Source organism: Struthio camelus, chromosome 19, assembly GCF_040807025.1.
Source record: "Struthio camelus isolate bStrCam1 chromosome 19, bStrCam1.hap1, whole genome shotgun sequence".
In the NCBI taxonomy this organism is placed as follows: Eukaryota; Metazoa; Chordata; class Aves; order Struthioniformes; family Struthionidae; genus Struthio; species Struthio camelus.
Genome location: NC_090960.1, coordinates 7,252,827 through 7,269,751, shown reverse-complemented (window position 1 = coordinate 7,269,751; position 16,925 = coordinate 7,252,827). Strand labels below are relative to the sequence as shown.

General features: G+C 36.6%; 1 protein-coding gene across 6 annotated transcripts in view; it reads right to left on the bottom strand.

Annotated features, from left to right (window-relative positions):
- Positions 1 to 1,555: 1,555 nt before the first annotated feature.
- Positions 1,556 to 16,925, bottom strand: part of SPAG9 (sperm associated antigen 9) — a 70,404-nt gene continuing 55,034 nt past the window's right edge. For 2 of the 6 annotated variants that reach the window (XM_068913327.1, XM_009678883.2), the window contains 11 exons: positions 16,188 to 16,383; positions 15,179 to 15,301; positions 14,563 to 14,643; positions 14,042 to 14,109; positions 11,295 to 11,443; positions 9,936 to 10,107; positions 8,862 to 8,975; positions 7,031 to 7,069; positions 5,977 to 6,153; positions 5,012 to 5,149; positions 1,556 to 3,252 (listed from right to left, as the gene is read on the bottom strand). In XM_068913327.1, the coding sequence (XP_068769428.1) occupies positions 3,137 to 3,252; positions 5,012 to 5,149; positions 5,977 to 6,153; positions 7,031 to 7,069; positions 8,862 to 8,975; positions 9,936 to 10,107; positions 11,295 to 11,443; positions 14,042 to 14,109; positions 14,563 to 14,643; positions 15,179 to 15,301; positions 16,188 to 16,383 (1,373 nt within the window). In that variant the 3' untranslated portion in view covers positions 1,556 to 3,136. The remainder of the gene's footprint in view (positions 3,253 to 5,011; positions 5,150 to 5,976; positions 6,154 to 7,030; positions 7,070 to 8,861; positions 8,976 to 9,935; positions 10,108 to 11,294; positions 11,444 to 14,041; positions 14,110 to 14,562; positions 14,644 to 15,178; positions 15,302 to 16,187; positions 16,384 to 16,925) is intronic. The other 4 variants (XM_068913325.1, XM_009678885.2, XM_068913324.1 and 1 more) reach the window with 3 other exon arrangements.

The window sequence follows — 16,925 nt, the reverse complement described above, 5'->3', positions numbered from 1 at the left end:
GTCTTGTTTTGCAGATCAGGGCCTTCACAAGACCCTGTCTCAACAGGGTTGCTTACAGGAGTGCTAAGTCAGGTTTAATCCTTTGGTAACTTTTATAATACTCACATGGAAATAAATATTCAGTTACACAGCATTTTAAAAGACACACGTTCTTTAGAACAGTTAGTATAATAAAACAGATTTAACATTTGTTTGTTACTAAGGCAGCCTATGATAAAGTGTCTACGCTCTGCCAGCTCTATCTGATCCAACGCAGGAAGACCTTTACAAGAAATGAACAACGCAGCAGCTTATACAACGCATTTCACCTTACCATGCAAACACCCTTACCCAGGCAAGTAATGTGCCGCATATTTTGTGCTCGAAATGGTTCCAAACTACTAACAAGCTGTAGCTATCAAGAGATTAGCTCCTATTTATATGATGCTTTAACCATATGAGTGTATGCATAAACACATTCTTGAGACTGAGTTTTTAGGAGTATATTGTCATCTCAATGCCTGGGGTTTTACGTGCTTTATTCATTGTTCAAAGTGACCTTAAGTAAAGAGTTTATAAATCCCAGTGCACTGTGATGAGAACAGGGACCCTTTTAATCTATTGTACCTTAGGACAGGGGATAAAGTTTTAAAATGAGAAATACAGAGAAGTGCACATGCCTTTTATCTACACCCACAGTGGTACATAGTTACACCTAGCATTTGCTTTAAAACCCTTCCACTATTGGACAGAAACAACTGTCTCCGAACAATTTGCAAAAGTTGGTCCACTGAGGTGACTAAAATGGCACGGTGAACCAGATACATTTGGCAAAAGACCAGGTACACACTTGCCAGATTCATCTGCTCTATTTGATAGCAGTGAAGCCATTCAGAGAAACAACTCAGTAATTATGAGTAAAATGCTATACAAGAACCAAGGAAAAGAATTGTGCGTTTTTTTTTTTTTTTTTTTTTTCCTCTGAGAACATGAGACTGTGACAATCAACCAGTGAGTAAAGGCTTTGGAGACTGTGTTTTCCATAGAGCCATTAAATTTAAGATGGTAGAAAAAGCAATGAAACTGCACCCCTCAGTGAAGATTCTGTGCAACAGTTAAGACAGCATTTTTCAGAGATATCCAATTTCCTATGTTAATTCAGATGTGCTTCAAGTTCAGCATACACGTCAATATAAATTTTAAATAGGTCTTTATATAAGCATTAAGTCAGTTTACCTTCTGCACTTGTATAATTTTTTAAAAGTTCCCAGACTTTATATTTAAACCAAAGTACTTTAAGAGTGACCTTAAAGATGAATTTGGAAAGCAATTATGAACAACATGCTCTTATCACTTTTGGCATTCTGAAGAGAAAAATACTACCAAGATATTACATATCTTTAATAAGGATTTTACTACATAGTTCATGTCCTAAATACATATTTACGAGAGGAACAGCTGTGTACAAAATATGTTGCTTAAAAAGTATTTATACATATAAATCTAACCAATAGACCTGAATGGAGGTTTTCTGGTTTATCAGCTATGATATGCATTTGAAAAAGCTGCCTAAATATATATTTACACAATAGACCTCAGCTAAATGTGTTCATTTAAAAAATTAAGAAAATATATAAACACATGTTTGCCTGATAGACCAGAACTGCTCCTATTGCATAAAAATGTTTAGGCAGTTTTAAAAAAAGTGTTAATATATTTAATTTTCTGAAACTGTTCAGTTTTCTCACATGATCAAATTACTAATTTCTCTGCTAATCTGAACAGAACAGTCCCAGTCTTTTGGGGGTATATACTCGATGTTTATTAGAACCCCTCAAACTTTCACTTTCCAGAGACTATAATGGAAGAACAAATCTGGGTGTTAAAATATTTTGAAGAACAGAAGCCATGAAGTGTTGAACTTAGCTCTGATACTAATGTAGGAAATTCAATGTAAAAGGAAGACAGTCTTCAACTCACGCTTATGGTTAAAAAAATAGATGGTGAGTAGACAGAATGTCAGCCTGATATTAGAGTCTCCTGACTTTCATCAATTTAACCACTCTCAGTGTTATCTGGTAACATGGTCTCTAAACATGATTTTTTTTTTTTTGACTAAATGGAGTGTATGCAACAAAACGATTTAATATAGCTATACCTAATTATCTGGCACTAAAGTTCCTTTACAATCTCATTTAGGCAGAATGCATTTTTTCCTGTACACTCTCAGTCTTTTCTCATGCTCTAATTGAGGTCTCTAACCTTCACACCTGTAGTGCCTCATGAGTTTGACCAGCTAGGCAGAGAAGATCATTCTAGTGCTTAGGACATATGGATTTAAGACAAGAAGAGAACAAAATATATCCCCTGTTCAAAAATTTTACAATTATTTTCAAATTTAAATCATCTTAAGAATACCCTTTGAAAACTGAGCTGTTCACATGTATCCATGTCAGGAAAACACTGTGCTCAAAATTGCTCATTATTGAGGGCAGCAGTTCTCAAGCTTTAAGGTTTAGCAGTCAAAACATGAAATTTTATTTAAATATTGTCATCTGAATTTCTATACAATCCCCTCTTTCCCCCAGAAGTTTTGATGAAAGTGACAAATGAAACTGTATACACTATATAAGCAAGATTTTTCAGGTTTGAAAACAAAAGCTGAAGTTTACAGTTTGCTTTAGCCCTCACTGAACATATGGATGAATCTTGACAATTCATCTGATACTAATTTGTCAATTTTAAAATACTCTGGGAATAACTTTGCTGTTTTACTCAATGCATTATACAGATAAATGAAGCTGAGTTGTAATAAAGCTGAACTCAAGTAAGACTATCAAAAAAGTGAACTAGGTCAAGATTGTTGTGGTACAGTAAAACTAAGTCTGGATTGCTTACTATGGTGTACACACCAGTTTTGAGAAAGTAAGTTCTGGTTTCATTATACTGTTCCATGTAACACGGGTGCAGTAAAACAGCACAAGCTAATTCCTGTATAGTTAAGGTATGACAGATTTGCAGTATAAAGTTAAACAGCAAAGAAATGCTTCAACATCATGTAGTGAAACAGGTTTCACAAAATAAAAAAACATGCAGAAGCTTTTTTTTTTTTTCTTCCTCCTCTCCTCTTTAAGGTCTCCAGCTGCTTCCTACAGGCTCACTCACTGCCATACATTACTTGCCACACTATCAAGTGACTCCTCTCAGCTTTGGCTACAGAAGGTTCAAGCTGTAGAGCTTCTCCAAGGAGTTCAGATTCTCCACCTTCATCGCCTGAAAAACAACAGCTTTGATTCAAGCAGATACAATGAGAAATATTAACACCAAACAGAGAAAGACAAAGGACTATTTGATTTAAAAGAAAAACACTACCAAAGACAGTTTTGGCCATCTGCTCATATAAGAGCACATTCACTATCTTGAATCTATACATTACAGACTGAAGTTTGTTTCATAATTATTTCACTACAGAGCCCAGTGTTCTGATGGTCATATTCTTCAGTTCTTTCCTGAGCAAGAATGAGCAGTAATTGAACGCAAATAAGACAATGAAACATTCATTTGATGAATGACAAACCTTCTTTTCCCCTTCTTTCCTCTTTTTCTAAAAATTCTAGCTTTTTACAACAACTCAGCACACACTGGCACAAGACAGCCTTAAACCTATCCTCCGTTATAGTTATTCCAAAAAGAATAGAAGTTTTATGACTGCGTCTAAACCCTTTGTGCCATGAGCCAACTTGGATCAAAGGTAACAGACTAAGCACTAACAAAACTGCATGCAGACAGTCATACACATCATTACAGAGGCAGTCTGGTGGTACAGAAGAATGTCAGCTGAACCAGATGAAATGGGAGCGGACTGACAACTTGAGAAAGGTTTCCAGGCACAGTTTGGCTAGTTTTCTAGTTAAGACTGCTTTGAAGGTCAGAGGAATCTAAACATACAATGGACTGAACTAGCTCTTGAGCCAGTTGGCTGCATTAATGAAGTAATGGCTGAGCTAATGCAGCTATACTGCTCTGACATTTAAGGTCATGTCTTTGCATCCTGCCTCCAGGATAGCACAAAGCACATTTGGTATGTGGTTATTCTAGCCTGCTTAGAACAAGCTCAGAGCTTTTAATACCTCACTGCAGTGTTGCAGAAGTGCCTCAAGTCATGCCTTGAGGCATTGTGCAATTCCACTAGAGTTATGAGCAGAAACTGTTTTTCACTGAGTAGAGGGATGACAGAATTTGGGCTGTCCTTCATGGAATGCACAAATTCCTCCTCTATTAGGGGTGGGGGAACCAAAGACAAATTAGGTAGAAGGCCAAAATTAGGTCTAGGAGTTGTGATTCCCTGGGGGGCGCTTTCGGTCAAGTCCTCCAGTTGCAGATGCTAAACATCCAATCATAACCACTCTCATTTTAGTATATTTTCCAAAAACTTTCAATACAAAAAAAAAAAATATATATATATATCTTGACACATCAGGTCCTTTACAGGCTAGATTCATGCAAAAGTGCTACCAAAGAATAAGCAGTTATCTTTGTATGCCCTTCTTATTTTGATCACAGTGAACCACTTTTTCCTGCTTTTGCTCATATATGAGCAAGTTTTAGTTTGAGTGTCATTCATTGACTACTTCAATATGCAGACTGATTACAACAAGTCATATTTAACTAAGGGCATATTTTCCACCAATTTGAGATAGAAGAGAACATTTTAACCTTTCAAAGACTTAAAACAGGTGAGGTGGCACATGACTCCAAAGCAGGGCTTCAAATACCTTTATACAGACATCTCTCAGAAGTTATGGTGATTGGGAGGAGAGGAGGGAATGAAGTGGGGAGGGGGAACAGGGGAGATAAAGATGCCTCTAGATACACAAAGGCATAATAAATACATACCGGCTAGCCACATGAATGCACTCTGGAATCACAATGGATAATATAGATACATACAATACATTACATGGCTAATGACTTAAGACACTTTACAGCATGAAAAATTCACAACTGCTTTTTCAAGATTGACAATTCTTACCCATTCTGAAGTCAATATATCCCTCTCCACCACTTATCACCAACATTGATTTTAAGGGACTCTGGTTTAAGGACTCTTGGGCTGGTTTATCACCTGCTAGCTCCGATCCACCACTACTCTGTGGGCAAACCACCTGTCCTGCATTAAAAACATACAAAATACATTTTTACACCACATTCACAGATTAATTAGATACAAAATACCACATGTATTTGGGCTTTGGAATGACATATTTAATGCCAAATCATACACTCAACTTGGGATTCTACAGAAACTGTTCACAAAGGGGCAGAAAGCTGGCTATGCTTAGATTCTCCTTTATCTCGCTAAAGAGAAGAGATCAATTCAGGATAGTTCAACATTAAATTAGAGAATGAAGTGCCTCTTGTTAGATTTCCCAACACAGACATGCAAATCTAGAGATGACGCTGAAACAGACCTAAGGACGTTCAGCTGTGCAACTAAAATTATTCATCACATGCCAGCTTATTCGGTAAACTTCTGTTGTTCACATCCCAGCACACCTACCGCATACAAGTGCTGAGAGGGTATTTAACCAGCATTGCAGCTTCTAGAAAATCCTTAGCTTTTTCAATCAAGATCCTTTCCTCTAGGGGCTTATCCACCAGCAGTTTTTTTCCTTCCTGCAGGATGCCCGATTCTTAAATCGGAGTTTTTAATCTCCATTATCAGCTGACCATCATCTTAATAGCCAAGTACTCAGTTACCAAAGTACCTCTTCCCAGATGAAAGCCAGGCACTTTTTTCCTCCGGACCAATTTCCTTTTCTCCCATTAAACCATACTGCTTTTATGAGTCAGGCAAGTCTTGCAAATCAAGAAATAACAAATTGTTTCTGAACGTACAATTTCTTTACTTGTTTTCTTTGCCTAGACACTATGCTTGACCAAGCAAGGGAGGATGAAAAAGAAACCTCTCTTGAGGAATGGTAATAAAAAGCTCACCAGGTACTGCGACAAAGAATTTAACAGCATCACGGTGCCCATGGAAGCAAAGCTGTGCATGTGCCATTGAACAATATGGTATGAACGTTCCAGGAGTCACTTTGTCACTGTTTTCATCTCCATATACACGTATTACACTCCCTGGACGGTTTCCGGAACCTGCTGCTGCCTTATTAGCTGTAAAAGAAGAAAAGAAGCGTTCTCTACTTGAAAATACAAATTACAGAAATAGTTATTTGTTAAGAGACCTTATGATACCATCTAAAAGCTAAAGCCAACTCAGATAAAAATGAAACAGGAGGGCAGCATTGCCAATTCAAGACAGAGCTGGAAAGAAAAGATTGCATGCTTCGTTATTTAAAGTACCTCAGAAAATGGAGCAGGATTCTTATTAGTCTAGCATAAACATCAAGTTTTAATTTCCTACTTTTGAAAAAATAATCTGTGAAAGGACTGTATCTTTCACAGAAAATACCTCTACTGTGTTTCAGTGTGAGCAAATTTAACATAAACATATAATTAAATGCATTTTTATTCCAACTAATCATAGGGTATCCCCTTGCCAGCAAAAAAAAAAAAAAAAAAAACCACCACACTAAAAATAACCACCTATAGGCATGAAGGAGCTACCCTATTAGAATTCAATGTCTAGTTTTTACCAAGAAGTTTTAAAATCCATTAAAACAGAAAAGTACTCATGCTAGACATACAAGCCATCTCCATTCCAAAGACTATCAAAGGAGTGAAAGAAACAGTGATTTGTAACAAGACAGTAAATGATGTGGATTAATGACAAAGTTATGAGATATGGTATCACACTGGCTGGAAGAAAAACAAAGTCGGTATGAAAGTTCAGCTGCAACACAGGATGATATACTAAACTGCTGAGCAGATTGGTGGCCATTTAGCAAACATAAAACTGCTGCAATGCAGTAACTGCAAGTGGAAAAACATTTAGGAACATACAAAGGGTAAATCTATAAGGAGTGGGAAACAGCCTTGAAGTGGCTATTAGAAGCCTGAAAATAGATTTTTGTTCAGGATCTGCACTTACCCCTCAGCCCCAGTAAACGTCCCTGGTGGAGGATTACAGCTAAAGTGAGAAAGGAGGAAAGGGGAAATGGATAGGTATGACAGTAGAGGAGAAGGATTAATGAGAACCCACCACTCTCATATTTTGGTTTCTGATAAGACAGAGCTTAAAATTTTAGCTCCTAAAAACAGTTAATATCTCATACAGAAGATTCAATAAAAAGTCACAGAGAACAGCATCTTGGTATAAAAGTTTCAGTATAAATTGGACAAAGAAAGCAGGGCCACTTTCATATGCTTTATCACTATAAAGTTTCATTCATCGGCAAAGTTTCACTACTTGCAAAGTTTCCCCTTTCTCTCTTTCCTTAGCAGGAGGCTAACAAAATAACATGCAACTCCTCGTGTTTCTAAGTGCCTGTGTGAAATACCATCTGCAGATCTGGTAAGATGCCCTGCTAGTGAGACCCAGGGAACTGAGAGTATGTAATTGAGTATGCATACACGCAACCGCCTTTGAAACATGAATATTTATCACACAGGGTCTCAAACCCACAACTCAGCCTATTCACAAGAGTTTGTTCTGATTCATGAACAACTAACAAAATTGAACTTAAATCCACTAGCTTTAATAGGGTTCTTTTTTCACGTCCGATTTGTTTTTTAAAAACAAACTCCTCTGGAAACATTAAATTGAGCTTGACACAAATTAAGAGCTATAATTTTTGAAAGCATGACTTAACTATTTTAAAGTCATGATAGCAAGTTTATCCTTCCTTAAGTACACTCATGCAATGCAAAAAGACATTTACTGAATGGATGGACAACGTAAAGGAACAGTATGAGGAAAAAAAATGTATGCATGTGCTGTTCAACAAAGCAGATACAACATGATGAGTTTTTACTTTTAAATCACCTTAAGATTTCACCTGTCAGACTGCTCTGCTTTTATATAACATTATAACACTTTTAGGACTGCCAAATTGATGTATTTTATTTTCTGAAGCCTTTGTCCCTGTGTTTTTACATTAGTCTCAGACATAAGTTGTTAAAAAAGAAAAGAAAAAAAAAATCAATTTACAAATCAGATTCTTCCCAAGCTTAATCTACTTAAGATTTGTTTTGCCCTGGAGTGAAAACTGACTGTTCTCTTCTCCCAAGGTTCAACTGCCCATATCAGAATGCTTCTTCCCACCTCCCACCCCAGTAGTTTCAACCTATGGCAAGAGTTTAGGATCTATTAAGCAGATACTTGGATTATTCAGTAATGGCATTTTAACCACAAGTTGCAGTGCTCCACTTGAAGAATGTGTTTACAACTCCAGTGGCTTTGGACACATCCTTTAAAGCAGTTGGTAATACTGCTGCTCTATAGTCCTTCATGCCTATTTTGTGATGAATTCTTAAAACGGAAGCCATTCAAATTGTATTAGCAACAATATCAACTTGCTTAAGTCAAACCGAAAAGCTACTTTAGTGATCAAAAATAACATCAACTGGAAAACTAAAGCCATCTCTTACAGGCAATAAGCTTCTATAGATGTATAGATACTGCTAATACTAACATCTCTAAGGCTTCAAAACGTCTCTTCTTTATTCAAGCCAGATCATCTCTGCTAAATTCTGAACAAAGGAACTTTTCAAGATGGGCTCCTCTGCACAGAGAAATTGTAACCATGGACACAGATTATGTGCTACACTTTGCACAGAGTCAATCTCCATTACAAACCTGAAAGATTCAGACCTAGAGGTAAAGCTCTCTATCCATTAGTAAGCCTTTGAATGACCTTTAATGTTTTCTTTTTATGTCTACAGCATTCTGCACAGTGTTTTTCATTTATGTTTTTACTTACTTTCTGTTAATGGAATGGAGATGATGACACCATTTCCTGTTCCTACCCATAAACGATTACAAGACACCATAAGAGCTGTGATTCTCACAAATGAGAATCCCAGTTTACCAGTACCTAAAAACAAAAGATGCTTTTCATCAAAAATTATAAGCAAAAAGAATTTTAGTTCCACGACAGAGAACTTTAACTTCAACTCCCAACCCATGCAGACAAGTAATACCCTCCCACTTCAAGCAGAACCAAGTCAGAAGGGTGCATTCTTCGAGCTATATTTTATCTGTAAAGATAACCTAAGAGGCTAAAGCACTTCTCTGAATTAAATTGTGAATGCATGCAGAGACTAATAAATTGCTAGATAGCATAAAAGGTGCTATCCTCCTCCATAATGCTGCACAATAACTTATTTTGGGTCTTACAGCACCTGGGCAGCTTTTCAACCAAAAAGTGTGGGTTTACAGAGGTTTTATATATTTTCATATATATGTATGTATGTATGTATGTGTGTGTGCGTGTGCATATTTTTTTAACTGGCTAGAAAACAAGTACTGTGTCTTGTAAAAAGTGAACAACTTCCAGAGAATATCATTAGTGCTACAGGGGAGTGGGAGAAGTCTGTCAAGCCTAGTACAGTGTAGGCTAAATTACCCCAAACTACCTCCATGTATACCAATGGCAGAGTAGTTACTCATAAAGGATGTCAAATGGCAGTTTTTCCATGCAAGCTATCGGTTCTTCCCACGCTTCGATTAAAAACAAGCATCAATCCAGTAATAGAGAAAGATTTTAGTGTCTCTGGATTTCTGCCCAATCATCTTTTTTAATTAGTTCCAAGTTTTTAGGGACACTGTCAGCATCAGCAAGGATTACAGAATAGCTATCAGCCTAATGATGCTTTACAAACTGACTTAGGCTTCTCATTCCAGAATCAAATTTTACAACAAACAGGATTTGACTAGCCTTCCATTCACCCTTCCTCTTTGCTTGCAACGGGGATTCTCTGATCAATAACAGAAAAAAAGAAAGCTCCAGACAGCAAGAGGTAAAAGAATATTTCATTTAGTCTTATCAACTTACCTAGCATTTTGCTTACATAAGGTTCAATGTCCACATCTTGTAGATGCTGATACGTGTGTGCATGATAGAGACGCAGGGTAGAGTCCAAACGAATAGACACCCATACCCCATCACCCACCCATGCCAGCTGCCTCACTTGGCTTTCTCTTCTTGGGTGTGCATCAAATGACTTCTATAAGAGAATGGATTTTCAGTTAGGAATTGAAACAATAAAGGGGAACAGGAAGATCTTCTCTTTTAGTCTCATATTATCAACACTGGCAGTTTTCTTAAGTCATCCACTACCCCCTTGATTTGCTAGATAACAAGTAGATACGGCACTTAGCTTGGTTACAATTACCACACGATGCTGGTAAAGCAACAGTAAAAACACTGATTCCCTGACCTGGAGCACAACTGCAAAGCTATAGCTTCCTACTGCATTCTCATTTACATTATATTCTCAGCCTGCTCTGACTTCTGTTTCCATTTTAACCTTGAGCCTTTTTGATATAAGCTCTTCCAGACACAGCACACAATATACACGACCAAATTTGTTTCTCTTTCCAGTACTATCTTACATACAAATCCACCCATGCAAATACCAAAAATACAATTCAGATCACAGTTGTATTGATTCCCTTGTTTCAGTTTTCCAAATATAAACCTCTTCTTCACAGAAATACATATTATGAATTAGGTCCTTGATGTTTTCAAGAGAGCTGAGCTTTCATCCTCTGAAAGTCAGACCCATGCCTCAGACCAAGTACCAGAAGTTGAAGTACTAATTTTGGTAAAGTTTTCCAGAAACTGTGGCCACTTCCTGCACACGTGGGATGTCATTTACCCACACAGCACTGCAGAAACACCAGCTTAGATATCTTTTACAGAAACAAAGTATTGAGGTATACTATACAAAGTACAGGAACAAAGTGTATAACTAGAAGGAGAGTATACTCAATACTAACACTTTAAAACCTCTAAATATTGCAGAGACAAATTCTAGAGAAGGTTGCAAATGGGTGGAGAGCATAATAAATGAGTAAGTATGTACGAATAAAGAATGAGTTGGGAGCTACCCTTGCAAACACCGCAAGGACTTAAGGATACCTCCTAGTTTCTGGTCAGCTAGAAGTAGAGAAATAAATCCCAAAATAATTGGTTTTAACAAACAAGGACTGTCTCATCATTCCTCAAACTCTTCTAAAACACGAAAACATCATTTTATCTTAAGAAAGTTTAATAGTATTTCCTAAAGCAAGTTTGCTTTGCTTCCTGTTTCTGTGCTGATGAACTGTTCTCTGGAGTTTGAGCTTTGGCATAAGATGGCATTAAGACATAACAACATATAATTATATTTTAAACATCAGTTTAACTTGCCTCTATTTTCATGGCCTTTGGCTGAACAACATAGATTTTGTTCCTGTAGCCACACCAGACTTTGTCATGTACCACTGTCATGCATCTTATCGAATGATGCGGCCGGCCCAGGTCTAAGAGGTGATAGTTTGTCAAATCCCACTGACCATCTTTAACAATAGAAACAAAATAAAAACAGGACAAAATATAAGCTCCTATAAGTTAAGTCATTTACAAATACAGACAAAAGTCTTTTTTAAGAACAGTCTCATTTTTAAAAGTGTTGTAACAACCTGGGTAAGTACATATAAATTTATGGCTAGGCTCTTCATTAATTTAAAAAAAAAAATAAAGGAAAAAAGAAAAAAGAAAAAAGGCAAGCCACAATTAATTACATGGTCTACACCATCACACAAAATGCTATTATTTTGGTTTTATATAATACAGTCACACAGTGACTCATGTTCAAAGCTTGTCAAAACATCTTTTAAAAGAAGAGCAAGTTACCTAGTGCTAAATGTGTTACTTGCATAGACACAACAACAGCTAACAACAAGCAACTACCCACACAGAGCTAGGCACGTAATGCTTGACTTAGCACAGAAAAGGTGACCAGTACACAAAGATTTTCTAAAATGTGTTAAGATCTTACAGTGGCACCTGATATATATTAAAAAGCATAATAAATTGGTCACCCAACACCAAGCAAAGTTCTTCTCCAGATTGAGCTAAGCCAGAGATCATCACTCTGACAGTTATTTGAGATCCTTTAAGGATCATAAGCCATTACAGTTTGAGGTTTTAAAACAAAAACAAAAAAAAAACCCCACAATTTCATCCCAGTTGTGTCTTTCCCAACACTTGCATCTGAAACTCCACAAGGAAGAGAAAAAATGAGCAGGGAGTCTGGGGAGACAAGCCAACAGAAGAATTCCAGTTACTCATAACTAGACCTTGCCCTACACATTGTTATTCTTGAGGCAAACAAACAGAGCTTGTACAGAAATGACTTGGGCAGAAATTATCAAGAGATGCTTACAAAATTCTTATTGGCCACAGACAATTACTAACACTAATAACAAAACAAGAGACGTAACTATTGTGCATGATGAACAAGCAGAAAGAGTTAACAATAAAGCAGACTAACTGGCTTTTTGCTATTTGGCTTAGACATATCCCACTCTCATTTCTTCTTCCCAGGATATGAGGGAATTCCAGGAATGAAGCAGAACAGTGCAAAAATTTCTGTGGGAGTCAGAATAAGCCCACATTTTCCTCAAAGGTCATTAGCAACATTTACATTGTTTATACAAACTCTGAAGTGTCAAGGCAAAGCTGCTTGCAGGTTGATCCAGTTTCTGGGCCAAGTAACAGAGAAGATTACTATCCTGAAAGCAGGAAGTCTTGCAAAAGCTGCAAGGACTAGAGTACTACAGCTCTACATAAGACAAAAAAAAAAAAAAAACAGATGCCATGAAGAAAAAGAAATATACTGGAAGAGGAAAAAAGATTCCACCGTAGATTTACAACCAGAACCAGACCTTTACATCAGAAAACAGGCCAATTTAAGGCAATTTATTCTATACTTGCAGTATTGCATTCTGCATTTAGGATGTTTGCAGCAGATGTTGCATATAGACAAACAAATCCTAAGCTGTGAGGAAAAAAAAAAAAATACAAAACCTGACATCATCTAATTGGATGGACATTAGATGCCTTCCCTCACTTTGACAGGAAAAAATGGGGGCCTATTCAAATAACATCCTCCACCTTGACAGTTTTGATGGCAGAAAAGTCTTCAGAATCATTTTCTACTATCTTAACAACCAGAAAAGGATCAGGCAAAACTCTTCCAAACAAGATGGTGACTTTTTCACTACCAGGGATTCAAGGTGGAGAAGATAACAGTCCTCTAAAACACCTAATATCCAAATCAGGCCGCAAAAAGCCTCGCATGTAAGATGTGACAGACTAACAGCAGCACAAAAGAATTCTGTTTAACAGTTGGGAGAACAGTCACTTAACTTTAAAAAAAAAAAACTGGCTGTTCTTAAGAGACAGTTAAGTAAATTACACAGAAATGCAGCCATGGGCTTAATGGGCATACATACAGAGCCAGATATCTGACTTCAATCTCAGTATGACAAACTTTCCCTAGTTAAAGCATTGAAAGGTCTTACATTTCTGATGCAAGTGAAAAAACTACAGTGAAAAAACTACAGTTGAAAACGAAGGTTTTCTATGCAACAAAAAGAATATGTTCCAGAGAAGAATCATAAGAAAAATCGAAGTTTAGATGAGCGGTTCATAGAAAAAAAATTGTATGGGGAACGTGGGGTACACAACAGTGATGAACGTAAAGGCCGAGGGCCAGCTGGTTCATAAACTTCATATACTGCACCTATGATTCAACAATTCCAATCACTCTGTAAGGCCTTGAAACAACTTACAGGAACTTCAGAGTCAAAATCTGTGGTGATGACTCCAAAAAGGAGAACCTGGGTATCCATGGGAAAGGGAAGAGAACAGGGGATTCCTAATTGCCGCATCTTAAGATGGCCTGAACTTTCCAAGTGTTATACTTGTTTAAATAAAATATTAAACTTTAAATGATACTTGAAACTGCAACAGAAGTATTAGAAGGATTTCTCACAATAGTCTGTAAAAAAGGCCACTCAGGAATACATTTTCAAAACATTATAAATGGTACACTACTTTCATCAGTGCTACCGTAACTTCACTATTTCAAGATCTAATAGAATGCTTACCAACTCCTCTGTGAAATATTGCTAGTGTTCCATCAGCTAGTGCAACTAATACTATTCCTTTCACATGTCTAGGAAAAGAAAGGAGGCACAAGCACATGCTGTTAGATTGCATTTCTGAAAATACAAGTTTAAAGTAAGGTAGAAATTTTTTTTATCGTTCAACATAGTTTTTATATTCTCATTAACCCTAGCGCTTTGATTTCGACAATAAGGCTCAAAGTCCAATTCAAATAGCTTAAACATTTTTAGCTACAATACCTGAAGGAAACAATGATAACAATCTATATATAATTTTTGAGCATACAGCTACCAAGAAACGCATGATTTTAATCATGCTATTTTCAACAGATACAAGGTTCCTTTTATTTTCCTTATTCCCCAAACACTTTCCAATGCCCTTCAAAGAATACACGTGCATTTATGGTAACCGATATTCCAATATCTTAGGAGAAAATATAAACTATAAGTTTTTTTTAAACAAAAATTCACTATGATTTACACGATATTCTTTCAGAACTTACACAATACTGAGAATAGAATCTTTAAGTTTAATGGCATGAACACATTTCCTCCACTGGGCCACTGACGAATGAACATACAAGCTGCAAAGACAAATCGGGAGGGATTGAAAGCACTCAAAAATGGTCTATCAGACAGAAAAAAAAAACAACAAAAAACCCTATAGCTGAAATCCACAATTAGAGAGGAAACAAGTTTTCATCTTACGGTGAAAAACCTATAGACTTGGAAAGAAAGAACTACCTGAGCAGGCAGAACGTTTTTTCAGATGCCCAAAACATTACAGACCCCTATGTCTGCAGTAAAAAGGGCAATATATTTTTCCTAGTATAATACTGAATATTATGGAATTATCAGACAAGACTTTCACTAGAAAAACTCATCCAGAGACAGAGGTAAAAAACCATCACCTGCCAAAAAATCCTTGCTAATCACCTACAATACTTCCTTTGAATTCTGTAATATCTAACTAACATAGCCAAATGTACAAAGTTTAGGTTCTCTTGAGGGCTTCTTGCACTTAATCTTGACTCTTGAGACAGTTAACCTGTAGGCCCAAGAAGCAAGTTTAAAATAATTGCTCCAAACAAATCTAATCCAAGATTAACATTTTCTTACCATCCATTCTGTGCTCCAAGCCACATCGTTGGTAAAAGGCTACTCATTTTCTGTGCTTCTTCTCTCACTAGATCTTGCTCATTTGGCAAAACCGCAATATCTTTATACAACTCTGACTCACTACTGAGGGGGAAAAAAAAAAGTTAAAATACTTTGAATAAACCGCACAGATTACTCAAAGTATAACCTAGGTATTAGCTTTATTGCTCTTGGTGTCTACATTTGCTTTTGAAGCACATAAGCTATTTAAAAACCAGTAACCACACATAGAAGTATACCAACTGTACAGGTGAAAACTTCAGTAACAAAGAATTTCTCCAAGTGGACATTTACTTCTAAAAGGAAATGCAGATTCCATTCAACCCTGTCAATATTACTGATATTTCTGGCAATGGCAGGAGAGAGATGAGGGAAACGTATCAAAAGACTGTAATGCCCTGACCTCCCAGTAATACATTTGGGTCTTTGCATGGAGAATAAAGATTCCTGAGCTGTCTGAAGAGCTGAAATATGCTTTCATTTGAAATACTGATTACTTTCACACTTCTTCACTCTTGTATCTATACTCACAGACTGACTATCCTGAGAAAGGAAAAACATGGTTGAACCACCAGCTGATCAGGAGGAAAAAAAATGTAATTCTTACTTATTTTTCCTCAAAACAGGAGATTTAAACGAGCACTTCTAGATCAAAGCCATTCACACAAAGACCATAAGATGACTTAGTGACAAACTGTTAGACACTCACTGCTCCCTTCTGGAGGTGTCTGCACTCTAGACATGAATTCAGTGACAAAAAACTCTTCATACATAGGCAAATGCTTCACGAAAGTAGAACTTAGAACGTCTTGTACCAAGACTCCTGACATACACCTCATCTTTACCAATGTTCAAAAAATTGTGCGCGCAATGTATTTTACGAAAAAGTTTCATCCCTATGTTGTGTTCTTGAAAATATCACATTTTGCATTTTAAATACGTTTTAAAGGCATGAATATTGACTACGTACCTAGGCTGGTACACTGGAGAACTCTCTGCTGTATTTTGCACTCCCAGTGGATCTGTGAAGACATGCTCTGTGTAGACTCCAGTTTGTGCAGTATCAGCTGTGTCTTCTCCTGCCCCTGCATTGACCTCTGTTGCCTCTGTTGCCTCCTCTGCTGTTGGAATGTTTTCCTCTACTGAATTACTTTCAGTTGCAATATCTACGAAAGAAAAAAAAAAAAACAAACTTGAAAACTACTATAACGATTGCAGAGATATAATTTTTATTTGCTTAAAACAGCCAGAACTTAAAACTGATAACAATTAACTATTTGCAATAACCAGACAATTGTAAAACACGCTTAATACCTCATCTAAAAAAGTTTTTTATATACAAATATATATATAATTATATATATATATATAAAAAATAAGTAAGTGATCAGGAACATAGTGCAATATGCTAAAGTTCGGGTATTGACAAAATGTCAAATGCAAACTCTCCCATAAAAGTTCAGTTTAAGTATCAACCCAGTGACTAACGGTTTGGTTTGAAATGATGAACAAGGTTAGCAGTCAAATTTGATAAATAAGAAAAACAACTAAGGCAACAACATTACATACCATAAGAAAACAAATGATATTCCCACACAGTACTCGTTTTACAGTATCTCCGCTTAAGGACAAGCTCTTCTATTAAATACTTGCATCATCCATTCCTTAGTTACACCTACTGAGGTCTGCCATCTCAGCCACACTTCTA